At 39.1% G+C, this 18,549-nt stretch overlaps 1 protein-coding gene across 3 annotated transcripts in view; it reads left to right on the forward strand.

Moving 5' to 3' along the window:
* The window catches only part of pde2a (phosphodiesterase 2A), a 191,080-nt gene that overhangs the window by 131,256 nt on the left and 41,275 nt on the right, over nucleotides 1–18,549 (forward strand). The window contains exon 1 of one of the 3 annotated variants that reach the window (XM_015022731.1): nucleotides 14,282–14,355. The exons of the other annotated variants lie outside the window; for them this stretch is intronic. Coding sequence (XP_014878217.1) covers nucleotides 14,317–14,355 — 39 coding nt within the window. The 5' untranslated portion in view covers nucleotides 14,282–14,316. Of the gene's footprint in view, nucleotides 1–14,281; nucleotides 14,356–18,549 lie in introns of those variants that run through there. 3 annotated transcript variants of the gene reach the window in all.

Genomic DNA, 18,549 nt, shown 5'->3' on the forward strand with positions numbered 1-18,549 from the left:
TTCATTTTCATTTCATAAATTACACTTTTTGTGTTTAGTCAGCAGAGCAAACTTAGCCAAGCGTCTCTCGCTTTCTGTACAAATTAAAGCAAATGTGTGACAGACTCAGCTTGTTCCTTTTTTTTTCACCCAATTGAGCGGATTCACAAATTTGTAATCTTTATATGTGATTTGGACACAGATAGCCTTGCTGCATCCCCGCTGAACCATATCTAATTTGATGTAGGGTGTAATAGGAATTATTCATCTAAAGGTTTCAGATAGTTAAGTGAAATGTAGCATATGATGGCTTCTGTTAAAACAAAAAGCAGCTTTTTTCCATTTATAATTTTATTAAGTGAAGAAATCTGGCCCTACGTTCAAATGTAATTGTCCTCCCACTCTGTACCTCCTGACTTCACTATAAATATCGACATTTTCAGGTTCAGTTTTAACCCTGAAGGAGGATGTTGGGGCATCAGTGCATGACTTTAAGCTGACGTGCCCTTGTGTTGCATATTAAGACAATGATCCAAAGCATAGAAGCAAGGCGAAAACTGACTAGCTGAGGAAAAAAAAAAAAAACAATTAAAGGGGTTTGGCATAGTCAAAGTCTCGACCTATGTCTCACTCAGAAGCTTTGGTGTGACCTTACTTCAGCTGCTTACCCTGGAAAACCCATCAGTGTGAATGATTTAAAACAATCCTGCAAAGGACAGTGGGACAAAATCAATTTGAAGAGATTGAAAAGAGTAATTGCCAGTTGTTGTAAACATTTGATGGAAATTGTTGCCACCATTTTTTCCCAAGGTTACCTTGGATTTTTTTTTTTCTCCAGTTAATAAATACAATCATATAAAAACTACTTTATTGTATTTAATCATACTATCTTTGTCTAGAGTTAAAAAATAGTGACAACAGAATAAAATGTGTGAAGTCGGTGTTTCGCAGCACTATGATGCTTGTGGACATGTGAGCTGAAGTTGTTTATGTCCAGGCTTCCTGTTGGGTCTGCTCAATCTGCACGGCTGCAGCTCGAGTCCTTCGGACAGACTTATGGCCCGGGGCAGCAGCTGCACACTTGCAGACTGACCCTGTGTGTTGTGTCTGCGTGTGTTTTTGCGTGGGTGTGGGTGTGTGTCTGCGCATTGGAAATCTCCAGGGCTGGGATTGATTGAGTGTCTGGTGCCCCACTGTCAGCACACAGTTAGCCTCATTAGTAAAAGGTCTTTCTTTCCTCTCCTCTTCCTCTTCACATGTCTTCATTGCATCTTCTCTCTCCACAACCTAGCATGACCCTATTTTCCTCTCCACTCGTATCCATCCTCCATTGCTGTCCTTTTTATTTCCTCCCTTGCCTTCGTCCTCATCATCATTTCCTAAACAGCTGGAAAAGATGGGCTGCATTAGCTGTTTAATATAGACTACTGGTGATAATTGCAGTAATTGCCCAGACAGAATACAGACTGTTCACACTGAACTTGCTTCCTTTGATATGGATCAGATTTTAAACTGATTATAAGTAGGGAAATTTCTTTAATTCAATCCTTGATTCATATGTTCATTCATTCATTCAAGTGTGCTTGTTAAGATACGAATCCCTTGAATTGCACATATAATTCAAAGTGCACTTAATTGGAGAGAACAGCAGTAGCACAAATGATTACCCTGAAGCTTTGATTTAATTACAGCTAATTTTCCAGTGTAACAAATGCTTCTTGGTTTGATTTATACTGTATGTCCAGCAGAGTAGTGGCTTCGCATGAATGAAGTTCAACTGCGATTAAAATGATTTGTACATGCAAACATTTAATCAGACTGATGTACAATGTTTAGTGCATTTGTAAGCAGTAAAGTTATACTCTCAAGTTCATGGAAACCAGGGCTGCGTTATATTAGAAAACATTACAGTGCCGTGCAAAAGTGTTAATATCCCCCTAACTTCTACTTACATTCGCTTTTGTTACACTATGTTCAAAAACGTGCATTTTAATGGGATTGAAGGAAAATTAAAAAAAAAATGTTTGTATAAGAAATAGGAAAAACTGTAAGGGCCCTTGCTATCTGTATTCAGCCTATGAATACTTTTGCCATTTACTGGATGCTATGACGTTATTTTTTTAGTATTCTGAGGATGCCACTGTTGTAATTAACCTATAAACAGTGAAAGTCCATCAACTGGCCAGGTATATTAGTGGCACACAGCGCGTGAATTCATGGCACATGAAAGCAAACCCATTGTTGCATCCAGTCAGTCCTTTGCAATTTACATATTTACAGATATTGCTACTCTGATTGTGATTCAATATTTTGTGCAGCTTTATTTCAGACTGAAAGAATCCACCTTATTACGACACCCTTTGTTAGAGATATCATGAAGTGTGAAAGACAAAAATGCTATTTTGTGTAATTATCTTGTGTAGCTCGTCTTTTTGCTTCAGGACATTTTACAACTCTGACTCACTGGTTAATGGGAAATTTTCTAAGGATATCTAAAAATGAACAATGAACACACTGGGGTTTTTTTCCCTGTGGCAAGTTGTCTTCCATATGAGTGCTTCATGAAAATGGAAACCCAGCTATTGCAGTCCTACATGTCATAAAAGACATGCACACACACATGCACGCAGTCGTGTTTTTGGGACTTGTGGGGAATTTACATTGACTTCCATTCATTTATCTACAGCCTGACCCTTACCCCCACTCTTAATCCTAACCCTAACCATCACATATCCAACCCCTGACCCAAAAACAGCATTTCCCCTCATGGAGACCAGGATTTGTCCCCACAAGCCCACAATGTAGACAGAAATGGGTAAATAGGTCCCCACAAGGATATAAAAACCTGGTTCAGGCACACGCATGGTCACACATATTTTTGCACATTTGAATATGTGATGTTTTAGAGAGAAAAAATAAAAGGAAGAAGCTTGTTCATAGAATTTTAATACGACCGAGAGATCAAAAAGAACAAAATTCACTCATTTTCCCGTTAAATTTTGGTTTTGACAGATTTAAGGCCAACATGTATAAAGCTATAATTGTCTGACAGCTTCAATACTCGACTCTTATGCACCTCACTCTATTATGGCTGAAACTTTATCGGTCTCGCTGGGAGCCAATTTAAAGCAGACAATCACAGAACCATGAAGGACCTGTGTCAGTGTTTGTGAGCAGGCCAGGCAGCAGCAGCATCCTGTTACAGCTGACTGACTGTTGCAGGAGAACAAGACAATGGTACTGACCTGACATGATTAGATAAAAGCATGAACGGAATAAAGAAACAGCCTAGACAAGCTGCCCGTCCACCTCGACGTGAAAACACAAACAAATTCTCATCTGCAGCCAAGCTGAAGCTTGTTTTGGTCCGCAACTGTGGCAGAAAATCAAAAGATACACAGAAAATTTAGAAGGAAAGTGCTGATCCACAGTGCTGCTCACTCAGTAATTGATTGCCTAAATTAAAAGTAAAAGCCACAGAGATGAGTCGGAGCTTTGTGCACGGGAAACATTGTCGGGAAAACATGACGCTGTCAGGGGAAGAAAACGTGACCTCTCAAGAGTTCAGTAAGTCAATTTATTTTCCTTCAAATATTTCATCTTCTCATATGTCGCCGGCATTGTTCGAGAATCCAACGAGCACGGAGGCAACAGATTACTCTACTTCAATTAGTACACCCATCTCCGCCAGCTTGTAATTGCTGTTTCTGGGCTTGTTCCATATTATGCTCATGCTATCGGGGTTGTATTTATTTTCCATAACATACTCTTTGCCAACAGAAGCAGCCTTTGGTGAATTTCATCCAAGTATAAGTTTCATACTTTTCTCCCAGTGCCATAAGTGCAGATTAATTACCAGAGAGCGTTTGTTTATGGAGCTCTGTGTAAAAGTCTTAAGTCAACCCTCGTTGTTATTTCTGCGTGCAATGAGGCAGACTTTTTTCCTTTTGAAGTTTTCTTGATTCATTGTTCTTTAGGCTTTCTGAAGGTTTTTAAATGACTTTCCACTCATTTTCAAAGAAATGTATTGTGTTACGTCTTACATCATGTAAGTCTAACCTGATAAACTGATAAACTCAGTGAATAGATAAATTTCAGTCATTTGACAACAGTCAAATGACTGAAATCTTACTTTCAAGCAGCTAAGTTGCCAGTTGCTTACTTACGAGCAACTGGTAAGTGTTGTAAGTAACAAGTTATTTGTTTTATAGGAACAAATAAATACTTCTTCCTGTTTATTTGATTCTATGAAAAATACCAAACACACCACAGCTTGACAGACAGAAGTTAAGATTGTTTTCACCAAAAGGTGATTCCCAAAGATTTGTTAGCTGACAACTTTGACCTACAGCAGTTGATTGACTTGAGGATGATGATGCAAAGCTCAATACCCATTTCAGGTCTATTGTTGTTATTTTTCTGTTCTTTCTGAACTGTTGAGGCGCCTTTGAAATCTAGTTACACTTTTTTAATCTGATGTTCAAACAGGGTTTCTTTCAATGAGAATGAAATAAACAGCATTTATCTGAGGTGCATCCATGTGAGAAGATGATTCTTAAAGAACCTCACTTTGATTTTCCATTGAAATTCTCAGTGTTGAACTATTTGATCATTTATAACCCTTCTGAAACGTCTCCTCCCAGTCCTCGTCTATGATTATTACTTTCATTTCTAACTCCCATCTCACCTTTATGTCTTCTGTGTCTGCTGTGGCCTTGTAATATTTTGTAAAAATGGGATATGTATCTAGTAGTTATATTTCATTTTATTACAGAGAAAAGTTTCTCCATTTTAGAAGGTTGCACTTGTAAAGTTTTTTGTTTTTTTTTCCCCTTATGTACTCAGTATTGATTCTGTTCTCTGACCATGTGGTTTGGTTAACAAAAGGAATAATATTGAGGAATATCTTCATCTCGTCATAGCCATGTGACAATGTACCTAATTTGGGGAGCACAGTAGTACTTTTCTTAAGATTTGGTATGGTTAATCCCTCAAGTTCTTTAGGACACATTAAACTTTAGGACACTTCAAACTAATTATTGCGTGTTTGTTTTTCCAAGTAAATTTTGAACATCATTTGTTTAGCCTGGTATAGACATTGATATTCCACAGGTAGGGTTTGAAAACGGAAGAGCAATCTCGGAAGGATGTTCACTCTAATGGTTTCAATCCTTTCTACAAATGAGGGCAGCAGAATAGTTTTCTTTTTATTGATTCATATTTGTTGTGTTTTATGTACTTTATGCCTCTGATTTTGTTTATTGTAAAAGCAGTATTATCTGAAAATAAGATGCAAAGTGGAACATTTGGGATGATCTTATTACAGCACTGACTTGGCTAATAATTGACAACAATGGTGATTTTAATGCACTGTTAGTTTTGAAGTAATGAGAATTTATTCAAATGACCAACACTTTATAATTTGAGTCAGTGGACCAAATTAGTCCCAGGGGAAGGAGAGTGTGAATGTCCTTACCCCTCACCTTCAGCAGATTAAAAGTGAAAACTAGAATTGAGAACAAAAACAAATGTTTACAAATTGTACACTTTGGGACTTAAATGTGACTTGAGGGTTAAATATGTACCTTTGTACAGTCTAATGTAATGATTAGGACAAGGATTGGATTAAAGATAATTGAAAAGCTACAGATGTCTAAAGAAAAACTAAAAGACCTTCATAAAGCCTGGAAAACATTTAATTTAAAGAATTTCAAAGATTACAAAGAGATGCAACTTATTGGAAGCAGCATTAAATACTAGTTAATTGGTTGAAATATTCACTCTTAACTGTATTTTGACTGTTCAACAAAAAAAATATGTTTTATATGTCTTAAATATGACTGAAACTAATAAAAAATAGTCATGCCTGTAATAGTGTAGCAAGACATTTGTGTTTTGTACAAAATGCACATATTTTGTACATGCAAAATGTACAAAATAAGGTAGAGAACTTATGTGAAAAGTTCTGCTGTATCGTTTCATTTTCCTGGTGTAAACTGAACCCTAAATAAATGCACAAAAAATAATCATTTTAGCAATAAAAATTTGGGTGGCACAAGTGAATTTACAAAACAAGAGACGTGAGGCGTAAATTTTGTGATTGACAGGGGTGCATCTTTTTCCTTCTCTTCTTTTTACCTCTCTTACCAGGAGCAGGGCAGTTGTTCAGGATGGCATTAGAAATGGGGAAGCACGAGCATCAAATGAAAAACAGAACAGATTTACCCGTCAGATGCCCGTTGAGCAAGTTTTCTTTTGCTTTATGCACGTGTTGTTAATGGGGTCTTGGCTCCCTGTGGCCCCCTGCTTGCTGCTGTGTGCTCAGTGTGTTATTGCTGTCAATCACACGGTGCCCCTGTGGGGCGAGGGGTAAGTTACTCTTCTTTTCCTTTAGCTGGAAAAGCTTGGCACTCTCTTTAGCTTTGCTCAACGGGGGAAGAAGTAAGTAAGAAAGTTTCATCTTTGCAAATTGTAACTGTTTCTGTTATGGTAGCTCAGTGATGGGAGAATATTGAGGAGATTGCCCTGGGCACAGACCATCCAAAAAATAACTTTTTTTGTTGTTGTTGTGTTTGTTGCAAAGTAAATAGCTAAAACAATTTTTTTTAATCATAAAATGTCTTCAAAACTGTTCATCTTCAAACAATAAAGCTTCAGTCACATTAATTTCATAACAGCTATTGGGTGACACACAATGTGATTTCGCAAAGCATATTATTTCCCCGACACATTTTTTTGTGTAAGACAAAAATTATGTATTTAGGCTTAAGGCTTTGTTATACAGCAATGCCATTAAATGGGGAAGGGCTCTTGTATCAAATCTTGACGGTGAGTAATCCTGTTTTAAACAAAACTCGAGGCCATTTTCTGACAGAGGACTTAACGTAGTTAATTTCTTATAGGCTCTGTCAGTGTGTGTCCCCAGGAATCCTTCCTGTCTTTGATGTCATTTTGGCAAAATATATTTTACACAAAGAATATTTTCGACATGAATGAGACAGAAACAATCGAATAGACCTATCGGACGTGAAAGAATAACACCGCAGAAATGAGATGATTCATTTCCCTCCTGTCATCGCTGATACTGTCAACGAGGCATCACATTAATAAGTCGCTGTGCTCAGAGCTGAATAGATGTACATTGTCCAAATTAAATTGCTGTTCAAAGGTTTAAAGCATAAATCCAACTTTTGGGAAGATACACCTCTGCAGATATTGTAAAAAGTAAAAAAAAAAAAAATGACATTTACAAGCTGAATATAATAGCAATGATGTGTGACTTCACATTCATATCAACGAATTTTGAAGATTTCTTTTAGCATTTTTTTTGGTCTGCTTTCAAGGTAAACTTGCTTGAACAGCCAGACCAAGACATGTGGACAGTTTGTTAGAATGTCCTTCTTCAAAGTGGTTGATTTTAAAATCATTTAACATCTTTAAACTACTAGTAAATCTCTTCAAAAGAGGCCAAAGGTCATGGCTCAACTTCACAAACACTTCTTAGCAAAACCCAACAGAGTTTCACACTCATAAGTCGTAATTTTCTTCTCACTACTTGCGAATTTATTTTATTTGTATTTATTTGAGGAACAAATTATGAAGGCGCTCTTTACAGTGATATCAGCAGAGAGCTTTGTGCAGAAGTTTTAAGGTGGGCCTTTTTTTTTTAAAGGGGAAGAGCCTTATGAGAGGAAAGGAGGTCATGGGAACAGAGAGAAGTGTGTAAAGGGACATCCAGTGACCCAGGAGTAGAAAAGATGGAGAGGGAGGGAGGAAAAAGGGGAGGTGAGAAATGTCAAGGAGACTTCGAGGTAGCTCAGGGAGACAGAAGTATTGTGCTGTTCTGTGAAACCGTGTTTGTGCATGCTTTCAGACACACACACGCACGCACACGCACACACACACACACGCACGCACACATGCAGATAAATAGGGAAGCTCCCAGAGTGGAGCCCATCCTGGAATTTCAAACAGGAAATTTATTCTACTGCTAAACAATGGCGCAACACACACACACACACACACACACACCCAGTGACATATGTACAGTACACTCACAAGCTCACAAACTACTGGAGTTCAAAATAGCACAACACGCTGGAAGTTTAAGTTAAATTACAGTGTGTGTTTATGTGTGTGTGTTTTGAACAGTAAGTGCGCGTTGTGCTCCTGTGTTTGGTTTTCACTAATTAAAGCTGGATTTGTGAGCTTGCACCTGCACCTGTGCCTGTATAAATTGGGCCAACTAATCACACCTTGTTTATAATTCAGTTTAATACATTTTCATTTTTAATTTGCTGCATTCATGCCCCAGGTGTACACTTTGAAGTTCACGTAGCTCATGCAGCTCCTCACTCGCCAATGTGCTGAACAGACGGAGGGAGTCGGGTGAAAGGCTCTATATTTAAAAAGCAGTGTTTGAACATGTGAACACAGGGAAATATCTCTCTGTTTTCTCAGAGTTTGTGTGTGTGTGTGTGTGTGTGTGTGTGTGTGTGTGGGAGAGCTAGTTCCTGACTTTATGTTTCTTGCCTAAAGAGGAAGTATTCAGTTCAGTCCATAGTTTCCATAGTTTTGTCAGCTCACCTTGAAAGTTGATATGGAGAGAGAGTATGTTTGCGTCACAGATCTTTTGGCAACCTCTGCTAGGAGATGTGCAGTCGAGCTCTTTGGCTTGAAATTATAGGTCTGCTCATGGAAAGAGGACAATAATTGGTAGAGAGTTGAATTCAGTGGAAGTGTAATAATGTTGATCTGTCTCCAGATTTCTCTACGGTACAAAAGAACAGTAATTATGCAGCTGGCAGGTCAGTGTTAACATGCTAATGCACTATTAGGGGCAGTAGCAGCCTTTTGGTTGTATTAAGTAGCCCTGAGAGGCTGTGTTACATGAAAAACAGACTACAAATCATCCTAAACAGAGGGGTTAATAATATGTACCTCTAGTTCTGTGTTGTCACATTTAAGCTTATCGCATCCATTCTGCCTCAAACAAGAATAATTCACTTGTTGCCCACTAACTCCCTTGTGTGTCTCCTAGATGTTTTGAAGTCCTCTGTGCTATACAAAAAAACGTGACATAAAACAGATTTAGTCTGTCTCTCAAGTGCTCACATTTTTTTGAGCCTTGCAACAGTTTGCAAACAAAGCAGATTCATGCAACAGGTGGCTATAAATCTTGCTAATGCAGAACAACAGAGGATCCAAATTCAGCTTAGAGCGTTTTAAGTGAACATTTCTTTACAGTGTCTACCTAACTAATAAGAGCATCAGAGTTTGGAAAGAAAATAATAATAATTAGAAACAATGTTGACTCAATTTAAATAGAATTGATGGTCATTGTTTTTCTTCCTGAACAAACTGAACAAACAGTGGCAAATTTACTTGCATAAAGTTACATTTCACAGCCATTCTCGCAGCGTAGCACTGAGGAGTATTTCATGTGATGAGCTCAGATGAAACACTCCCAGTTGCACCAGGTGTTTGCTCATTGCTGCTGCTACTAGTCTGGTGGGGCTGGGTGGGGAAAGTGCGGGAGAGGGATGCTCTGTGAGGCGGAAGCTCGGCCGGAGACCGCAGATCCAAGGAGGCGCTTCGGGGGAATAGGCGACTCAATGGGAGATTCAAGGATTCCTCAAACATGTAGGAAAGAATCAAAGCAACGCTCCTGGTATCTTTTTAATCAGGGAATAACATTATGACACGTTATAGAACTAAAAAAAAAAGTTAATTTTACGTAATACCGCCTTTTAATGTCATAATGCTGTAGTTGGAGACATGTGTCTGTACATAGTTGCAACAAAAAACTCAAATAACCAAACCATTTGGTCTGTAACTCGCTTGTACATCAACCAGTTTCATTAATCACAAACACCTGGCCTTTGTTTCATCCACTGAATCATAAAAAACATCAAGTGCTTTGGCCAAAATCACAGCTCAATGTCAACATTAAGGTATACATCACTAGGTTAGAGTTTAACTTTTCAACAAAGTTAGTTTTAATGCTTTTTGCTGCATTTTGAGCAATGGTGCAACAGTTTTCTGTGCAGCAACTATTGTATTTCTGGGAAAAGTTTTGCAGCCCTGCACTGACAGACAGCCCTCATAGAAAAGACCCAAGAGGAGGAAAAAGGGACTGAGTCTAGAGAATGGTAGAAGCATGTGGGTGTCTGTTCCCAAACAGAGGAGTCAGATTAAAATAGAACAAGAGCCGTATGACGACAGTGTGACTGTCAAACACCTGCAGCGGAGAGACGGGAAGGAACTGAGACAGAGGGGGACTCATAATGGGATGTAAGGGATAAATGGAGGAGCAGGCAGGTGACAAAGACAGCGGACGCATAGGTGGAGGTGGAAATTGTGAATAGTCAGAATATGCATACGATTACAGGCTGCGGAGTGACAGAGTATCTGAAGCAGATGTAGATGAGAGAGAAGAAAAAAATGAAAAAGAAGGTGAGGATAAAGGATGGCGGTCATTAATGCGGGTTCCCTGTCAGACTTTGTGTGAGTGGCAAAAGAACTAATGGTTTTTGCTCATCCTCTCCCATCAACGGCCCCTTTTTTCGCCTCACTGTTGCTGCATAGAGAGAAAGTAGATGAGCTGAGGTGTCATTATCTCCAACAAAAGGTGCCACTGTGTCCCACACACCACATGTGCTGCATGTGCATTTTTTTTTTTTTCTTTTCAGTCGACCATGATATTTAAATGTCCCTGATTGGCAGTTGTTGACATTTGGGAAGAGCCCATCCCTCAATTAGAGCCGATGACAATCAGAGCCCTTCAACTTATTCAGGGTTGTTAGCATTTCAGCTGCACGGTCTGCGTCAGAACACAAAGCCAAGGCTGAGATATCTTTTCAGTGTGGACTGCTTTATGAAAATACGGGAGGCTAAAGAAGCTACTTTTGGGGGCGGGAGGGGACATTAAGGTGTTAAAAATCCTCAAAAAGTGAATTTCACAAGGAGATATTGTCACCAGCTTGGCCAGAGCTGTCACCGTGATCATCAGTGTAACTGTGGGAATGACACCCGATGTGGAACATTAGCAGTGCTTCAGTAACCACAGACAACTAAACCTCAAGGGGCGATGACAGAGAGAGCCTCACGCGGCAAGGAAAGGATGCTGATGCTGCTCAGTCGCCCGAAACAAAAGGAGACATGAGACACAGAGCAGAGGGAACTCATTCATTTTCTCATCCAGAAACAGCTGCACATCCAACAGGCTGACAGCGCTCCTATTAATTTCACTTCGAGCAAAGCGATTAGCATTTTAAACCGGCCTAAATCTGAGAAGTTAAAACAGCAATTCAGCAATGCATATCGTTTTGGGCTCTTTTAAAGATTAATTTGGCACTAGTGGCTCTTATTGAGAGTTAGCAGATGGGGAGAGGGCATAGAGAGAAGGGGGGAAGACATGCAGCAAAAGTTTCAAGGTTGGGAATCGAAGCCAGGACAGCTGTGTCTGATTGAACTTCAGACAGTGTGGAAAAAAGCTGATGTTAGTTTAGTAATTAGCCTTTTTATCTGTCGTGTGGTTATGCCACCGACAGATATTGTAACTCGTTTTCTGGTAGGGTTGTGAACAGTTTCAAATGGAAAATTGCTTTTCTAACATATAGTTGACTGACAGCAACAAGTGGTAGAAGGGGAGCGATAAGCTATGCTATGGAAGAAAAAGGAACTTAAACATTGTCTCTAGCATTTTGGTAAAAAAGAATTAGAAATATAAGGATGGTGCAACATAAAATGCATGTTTTAAAATCGATAATCATGGCATATAGTAAAGCTGGGGAAAAAACCCAAAGCCTGTTCAAAAATTTCAAGGTTGAGAAGGTTTTCAGGACGGTGAGAAAGCTGCATTCCCAGTGACTTAGATGCAGATGACTAAATATTATCATGAAAACTAGCACAAATAGTTGACGAGTTTCCTCACCTTTGGAAAAAAGCTTTGAATCTTTTCTTTTTTACAGCTGATTTGATTGATACAATTTTAAATAAATAACCCGTCCAGAACGTATTTATTGTTGGCATCACAAGGCTAAGAACTATATTTTGTCTTTAATGACACACAGTCCGTGCTGTTGTGTCAACTTACAAACCCGCGGCGTGTTTTTTCTTTTTTTTCACACTTTTGTTCTTCTTCATTTCTCTTTCTTCTTTAATTAAAATGAAATACTTATGAGATGTGATGAGACCGGCTGTCTGATGTCGTCTCAGGAGAAGCTAAAGCCGCCTCAGACTGACTGAGGGGAGAATTGGCAGACATTTATAACGGGCAGAATATCACTGTCAAGTTTTTAAAGCATCTGGGTGTGCTCCGTGTAAGTCATGTTGGACACGTCTCTTAGATGAGCTCATATAAAATTTTGCCACGGGGTTTAATTATGACTTGACAATCCTCCCAGAGCGGGATAAGAATGTGTTTCACTGTAAATCTGTGTTACATCGCGGCACACGGGGAACAGATCGGGCTCCCCAGCCTTCTCTGTAATACCGCTGCTGCCGTCTCCTCTGAGCAGTGTGTGAATTTCATCAGTGAGCAGTTTTCCGTCTTCCTGGAATTGACTTACCTTGTTTCGTCTGTCGAGTGCTTGCCTGTCTTCTTGTTCTTTCAGGTCTGAACTCCTGTTCTTTACTCTTTCTGCCAATCATTCGCTTCCCATGAGCCGCTCATAGGAAATATTTATAAATTATGGTCTGCTGGCTTGTCTCAGTTTAATAAATTCAGGCAATGTTTAATATACACTTGTCATCAGCATGCCAATTGTCTTTATAAGAATAGGTCAACACTTTCGCTGTTGCTCTTTGCTTCTTTCTCTGCTTGTTTTGGCATTTAAAAGAAAAAGAAATCAAACATATCTTTATAGAGTTTATTCTTAGGCTCCTGTGCTTTTTGTGCACAGTGGAGGAACCTATCCATGTCTAAGGAACTTCCCACCCTGCTCCTCATACACACAAACACACACAGACATTTGAACCTATTGGACGGATCTCCCAGCAGGGAAATAAGTATTTCGGCTCTTATTCAAATGTAAAATGTGTTTGTCAACATGTCAAAGAGAAGCTCGAACATTGGATTTAGCGATGTGAAGGAAAAAAAAATGACGTTGAGGAGCAGAAAAATGTTCACAAACTGACTCAAACATTTATTGTTATTTTAATTTGTAACAGTGTGACTTAAAAAAAAACTACTCTAGGTTTTAGAACCTCAACATAAACAGCTGCAAGTGAACTGTGAAAAATAAACTCTTTGTATTTTGTCTGCAAGATTCATTCTGACATTGAGACATGCAGAAAGAACGCATTGTTCCAGGCTGAAATTATTGTACAGAATGCCCTGCATCTTTACAGAAAGACTCTGTGAGAGGCAAGCAGTTCTTGTTCCTCAACAGAAAGGCTGCAATGGATGATGGAGGTGCAGAAACCTTCCCTATTTAAAAAAAAAAAAATCCCACAGGTTGTGATGAAATGTCAAACTAATATAACACCTATATCACAGCCACAGTGTGACAGAATGTCTGGCAAATCAGCAAGAGAAAACCGGTGCCATGTATGGTGTTCATTCAGTTCTAGATGTACCTAAGATTTCTAGATGAGTTGCCTTTGATTAGTAGTTAGTGAAACATTAATCAACATATTTGAAGTTTGGCAAAATGTAATGTTTATAGCTTGTTTCAGATGTCTCTATGATGATTTTATGATGGAACGCACTCTGACCTGCCTTACTGCTGAAATGTGATATACAAATTAAAGCTTGACTTGACAAATGGTACATCTACAGAATTTACACAGGGCTTATTTTAGTCACACTGACCACTCGAAGCACTTTACTCTATACACAAATTCAACCAACACGCACTAACAGCTAAACATGACTCTGATTCACAGATTAGTTGGCAACCTAATAGCTTGTAATTTCTAAGTTTCAAACTGATTTTTGCAGCTCTGTGTTTCAGGATCGATGGCGAGCTTTTTATTCATTCTGTTGCTGAACAGTCTATATGTAGTAACAAATGTGCCTTCGTAGATATTATCAGAGCATTTTTACACATCCGAACATTGTGCTGCATCTTCCTATTGTGTCAGAACTACATTTGTTTTTGGCTTCAAAATTCTTTGTCCGTGTTCCTAGACCTGACCGCGAAGATGTTATATGAGACTTTAAAAGCAGAAACTAAAAAGCCTTAGTGACTCGTGGTTGAACAGATAACCGTGCATGCGTGCTTATCAGAAGCTCCTCTTCATGGCCTGGCTGTATTCTACAGTGCATGTGTCTCCAGTATGTTAGTGATGCTACTGGAGACCCAGCTCTGTTGGAATAACAACCAGGACCCAATGCAACAACACAACCCCTCCTCCAGCCAGTCTGTGCAGGTAAGTGGATGTATGACTCTTTCCGTGTTTTTTTAAAGAATATACAAACTCATTCAGTCTCTGCAGCTCGACTGACAACTGAGGGAAAATCACTCTGCATCAATAATTCACGAGATGTAAAGAGTTCAATAGTTTGCTTCCTATCGAATTAAGCATCAGCTGATAAACATGCAGAAGATGAAGTAAGCATGCAAATGATTTGCTGTAAAGTACAGAGGGGCTCGTCACAACAAATAAATAGATTTTAAATAAATCTCTATAGACACGGGACGTTGGACGCCTTTAATCATCTGCAAGTGGAATGCCATTACCCAATATCCCCTTGGTGCTTCATCAAGGTCGAGCCCATTGAAATGCAGATTGGTTTGCGGTGTTGGATGGCTCTGTGAACAATGCAGCAGATAAGAAATGTTGGAGTTACCCTAAAGGCTCCAATTAACTCCTTAAGCTAATCCTCCCTGACAGCTCGTTACCTCCAATAGGTTAATATCTAATGTGACCAATTTGGAATATTAGTGTTTAGTTAACTATCGGATCTAATCTGACTCTCAAAGGCCCTTTACACCTCTAGTACATCCATGACTGTAATCCAGCTCTTAATGTCCCCCATATGGTGTCAGTGTCATTGAAATCCTTGATCCAGAATGATTTTGGATTTATTCTGCCATAAATAAATGAATTATACTCATTATCAGTTTGACTTTGACTCAGTCATTCTCGGGCTTATCAGTCATCCTAACTATGGCTACATTCGAGGGGGAAAAATAAATCTCTCTCCAGCATATAATACTGTAAGTTTGGGGATATATTTTCTGGGATAATTTATGTTCAGTTAGATAAGATTTAGTTCTGTGTGAAATTAACATCAAAGGTGTTGGACGTCCATTAAAAAGCAATTACTTTTCTTGTAGGTCTCGCTTGGTTTAATAGCTGAACTGGGAGAAGGGTCAGTGGTTAGAAGATAATTATGAAATATAATACACTGAATATACAAAGGTGACAAAGTAGAGACATGTTGAATACTTCAAGTTGAATAGAGCAACTTTAATGGAGGGATCTACAAAAAGTGGTTCATTTGCATAATAATTTTAGTTTTGAAGCGTTTCCTTTAAGCAAGGTTGAGAACATCAGTCTCAGAAGGGCACTTTGTACCAAACCCATCCATAGAAATATTTTCTCACGTTCTATAACACATTCATAGCATACAGCTCGTCAAGGCGTGGAGCATTCAGGCCACAGACGAAAACAAAAGGAAGCATTGCCAGTAGGGGGCAGCGTATGGGGTAGCACTGTGAGTTTCAAATGAAGTGGCTTGTAAGCAGTTTCACCATCAAAACCCACATAGTTTACACTATAGCCTTGCTCTTTTGGAGTAAGAATTAAATAAATGACAGAGGGGAAAAACTGCACACTTAAGAATATGTTTTACATATTTATTAAAACTGTCATCATGTTGTGACAGTATGAGACAGATAATCAGTGAAAAGATTGAGCTCCCTCACCTCTCCTGACCAAAAAATAACCAGTCAGAGCCGAGAGGAGATCTTAGCGCTGTGAATCAGATGCATTTAGTTTCTGCTAAATGTGCTAATGTTGGTGAAACAACTCTGCCGTTACAGGAAAGCCGTTTATCTGCCGTCATGCTAACTGGATTCTCAACAGGCTGTGCTAGCTGTAGCGTAGCAAAGAGCAAAGGAGGCGGGTGAGGGAGGATTGTGATTGGCAGGGTTAAGTCCCGCCTCCTGCCTCTGATTGGCTGTTTCTAGTTAGAACTGGGAGAACACAGAGGAGCTCATGTTATTCACAGATTATCTATTTTACACCATACCGTCACGACAGAGTGCAGTTTCAACAAATATTTAAAATAATATTTGTTTTTAAATAAAAATTGCATACTGCAGGTTTAACTTTAGTAATTCCCAAATTACCAAAAAAAACCCTAAAGTGAATGTTTGACAGTCATTATTCTGTTCCAACTGATTCCACATGCGACCCATTTATTTATTTAAGATGCAAGACAGTCCCAGTTCACTTTATTGTGCTTTCCTTGGTTGTTTGAGAGTTCACTGTGTGCCTGTGTCCAAAGTCTTTAAAACCTCCGGAGTTCCCTTTTTATAATAGGGAAGCTGATATAAATACAATTATATTGTACAATCTAAAAATGAGACACAGCTGCAAGCTTGGGATTTTTTCCAGGCGGTGGTAAAATAACTCAATTTACTCATATTTGAAGTATAGTGTACATCTAATACAAGGAAAATTAGATTTTCTCTAATACCATGTTTGCAAAATTTGTTTTATTTTCTCTTCATTGGAAAAAAATATAGGAAAAGCTGTTGGGAATCAGGCATTTACTATTACCTGCTAATTTAAAAAAGGCTGCATTTGTCTCACTACACCAGTCCAGTCTATTTTCTTTGTTTATTAAATATATTTCTATGAGTATTTTTCTTGCGTTTCAAATTATACATATGCAATAATGCACTGGCTGGTCCCTCGGGGCTTAATCCCTTGAACACTTCTGCTGTTTCTGTACTCGTTTACTGAGTCCCTCAGGGAACAGATACAGACACCAAGAACTATTCACCGTTTATGCAGTGACAGCTACAGATGGTTAAAATCATTTTGTTATCAGCTGGAAAAACCACAGCTCATAAAATGTGTGCAATCTTGGATCTATCTCCAAACCAAACGAATCCTATAGAATTTACACACCAAAAAAAAAAAAAAAAGCATCAGCTCTTAAATCCAGGACAGTAAACTGGAATAAACTCAGAAAGAATGTGCAAAAATTATCTGGCCTAGTTCTGCGCAGTAAGAAATTATCTTGCCATTACACAGAGCTGATTTGGCTTTATCCTGCTGGCTACGGCCTTGTCCGCGTAGACTTAATTAAACTTTTCCGTGAGAAGTCCTCCCGGAGTTTTTGCTGCAAATGTCTGGCTGCCTCTCCATTAACTCAGATTTATGGCTGCTGTAGTTCAGGGAAGCGATGGAGTGAAGAGGGGAGAATATTGTTGCCCCCTGTTTTCCTTCCTTACTCAGACTTATTAGCAGGTTGGCCCGGCGTACCGGCCGAGGCCTCTGTAATCTAATTTCTATACAAGTTTAGCTGTAGGCTCTCTCAGCTGTCCCACAGCTTCAGTGAGATGCTTGTAGCTAAAGTGGATCCCTGAAGAGCAAAGTCAGTGTAACTGTTGCAGAGGAGGCATGAAGGCTTTCGACACTGCATATCTATTAGGCCACCTTTGAGAAAACTTGCAAGAAAGAAGGGATGTAGCAGAAAAGAATGTGCTTCTCTCTGTTTAGTGATTTCTAACTGGAATGTTTTTTCCTTTTCTTTCAAAGCTTCTTTGGATCAGAGTGGTGCTTAAAATGTCAGATTTCAGTATTTAATGCGAGGTGAACCAGTTAAGGCTGGAGTATTTGAAACAGGGAAATGTGTGCATCCAGAATCAAAGCGATAAGGCTGAGAACAATCTGCGTTTGGCCATGTCGATCACAGGTACCCTTCAAAATGTCAGGGAGCTGCAAGTGATTTGGCAAGCTGCCGATAAAGACGGCTGCAAAGGTTCGCGCTGATGAAAGCAGCCGGAACAGCAGAGGGGAACCTGCGGATCGACGCAGCAACGAAGAGTTCAGGGATGAGTTTTTACATTTGTAAAATTAGAGAGATGTGAAGGGAAGATGAGAAGACGTGTAAAAGAAAAGGACAAGTCACAGTGTGACTCAGCGTGGCATTTGCTGAAATCTAACATTCAGATTGTTTTATAAGCAGAGGCTAGAGGACAGTGCAATCTGCCAAAGCAGTGCAATAAATGAATGGCGACACAAAATGTATCTGTGGTGTCAGCATTGTCATTTATTCGTGAAATAAAGCAAAGCTAAACTTGCGTTTTGATATTTGGAATGTCTGTTCTGTCTTAAACTATTATCAATAGATGTCGCCATTAACAGTGACAGTTTAATTTATTTGTTTTTCACAAATAAGTATAAGAAAAGAGTTGCTTATAGCAACTATTTTCCTTGTTTGTACTCAGACTCTTTTCTCTGACAATCCTAAATAAAGCCCAGGGTAGTTGACTTTAGTCACATAGTTAATCTCCTCAAACCAGATAAAATCTTAAATGACAGTAATGACAGTGAAACTGAAAATGTCAAGAGTATGGCAAACATGCTACCAAAACCAGTGGT

Source organism: Poecilia latipinna, unplaced genomic scaffold, assembly GCF_001443285.1.
Source record: "Poecilia latipinna isolate Pla-1442-1.1 unplaced genomic scaffold, P_latipinna-1.0 Scaffold87, whole genome shotgun sequence".
Taxonomy (NCBI): domain Eukaryota; kingdom Metazoa; phylum Chordata; class Actinopteri; order Cyprinodontiformes; family Poeciliidae; genus Poecilia; species Poecilia latipinna.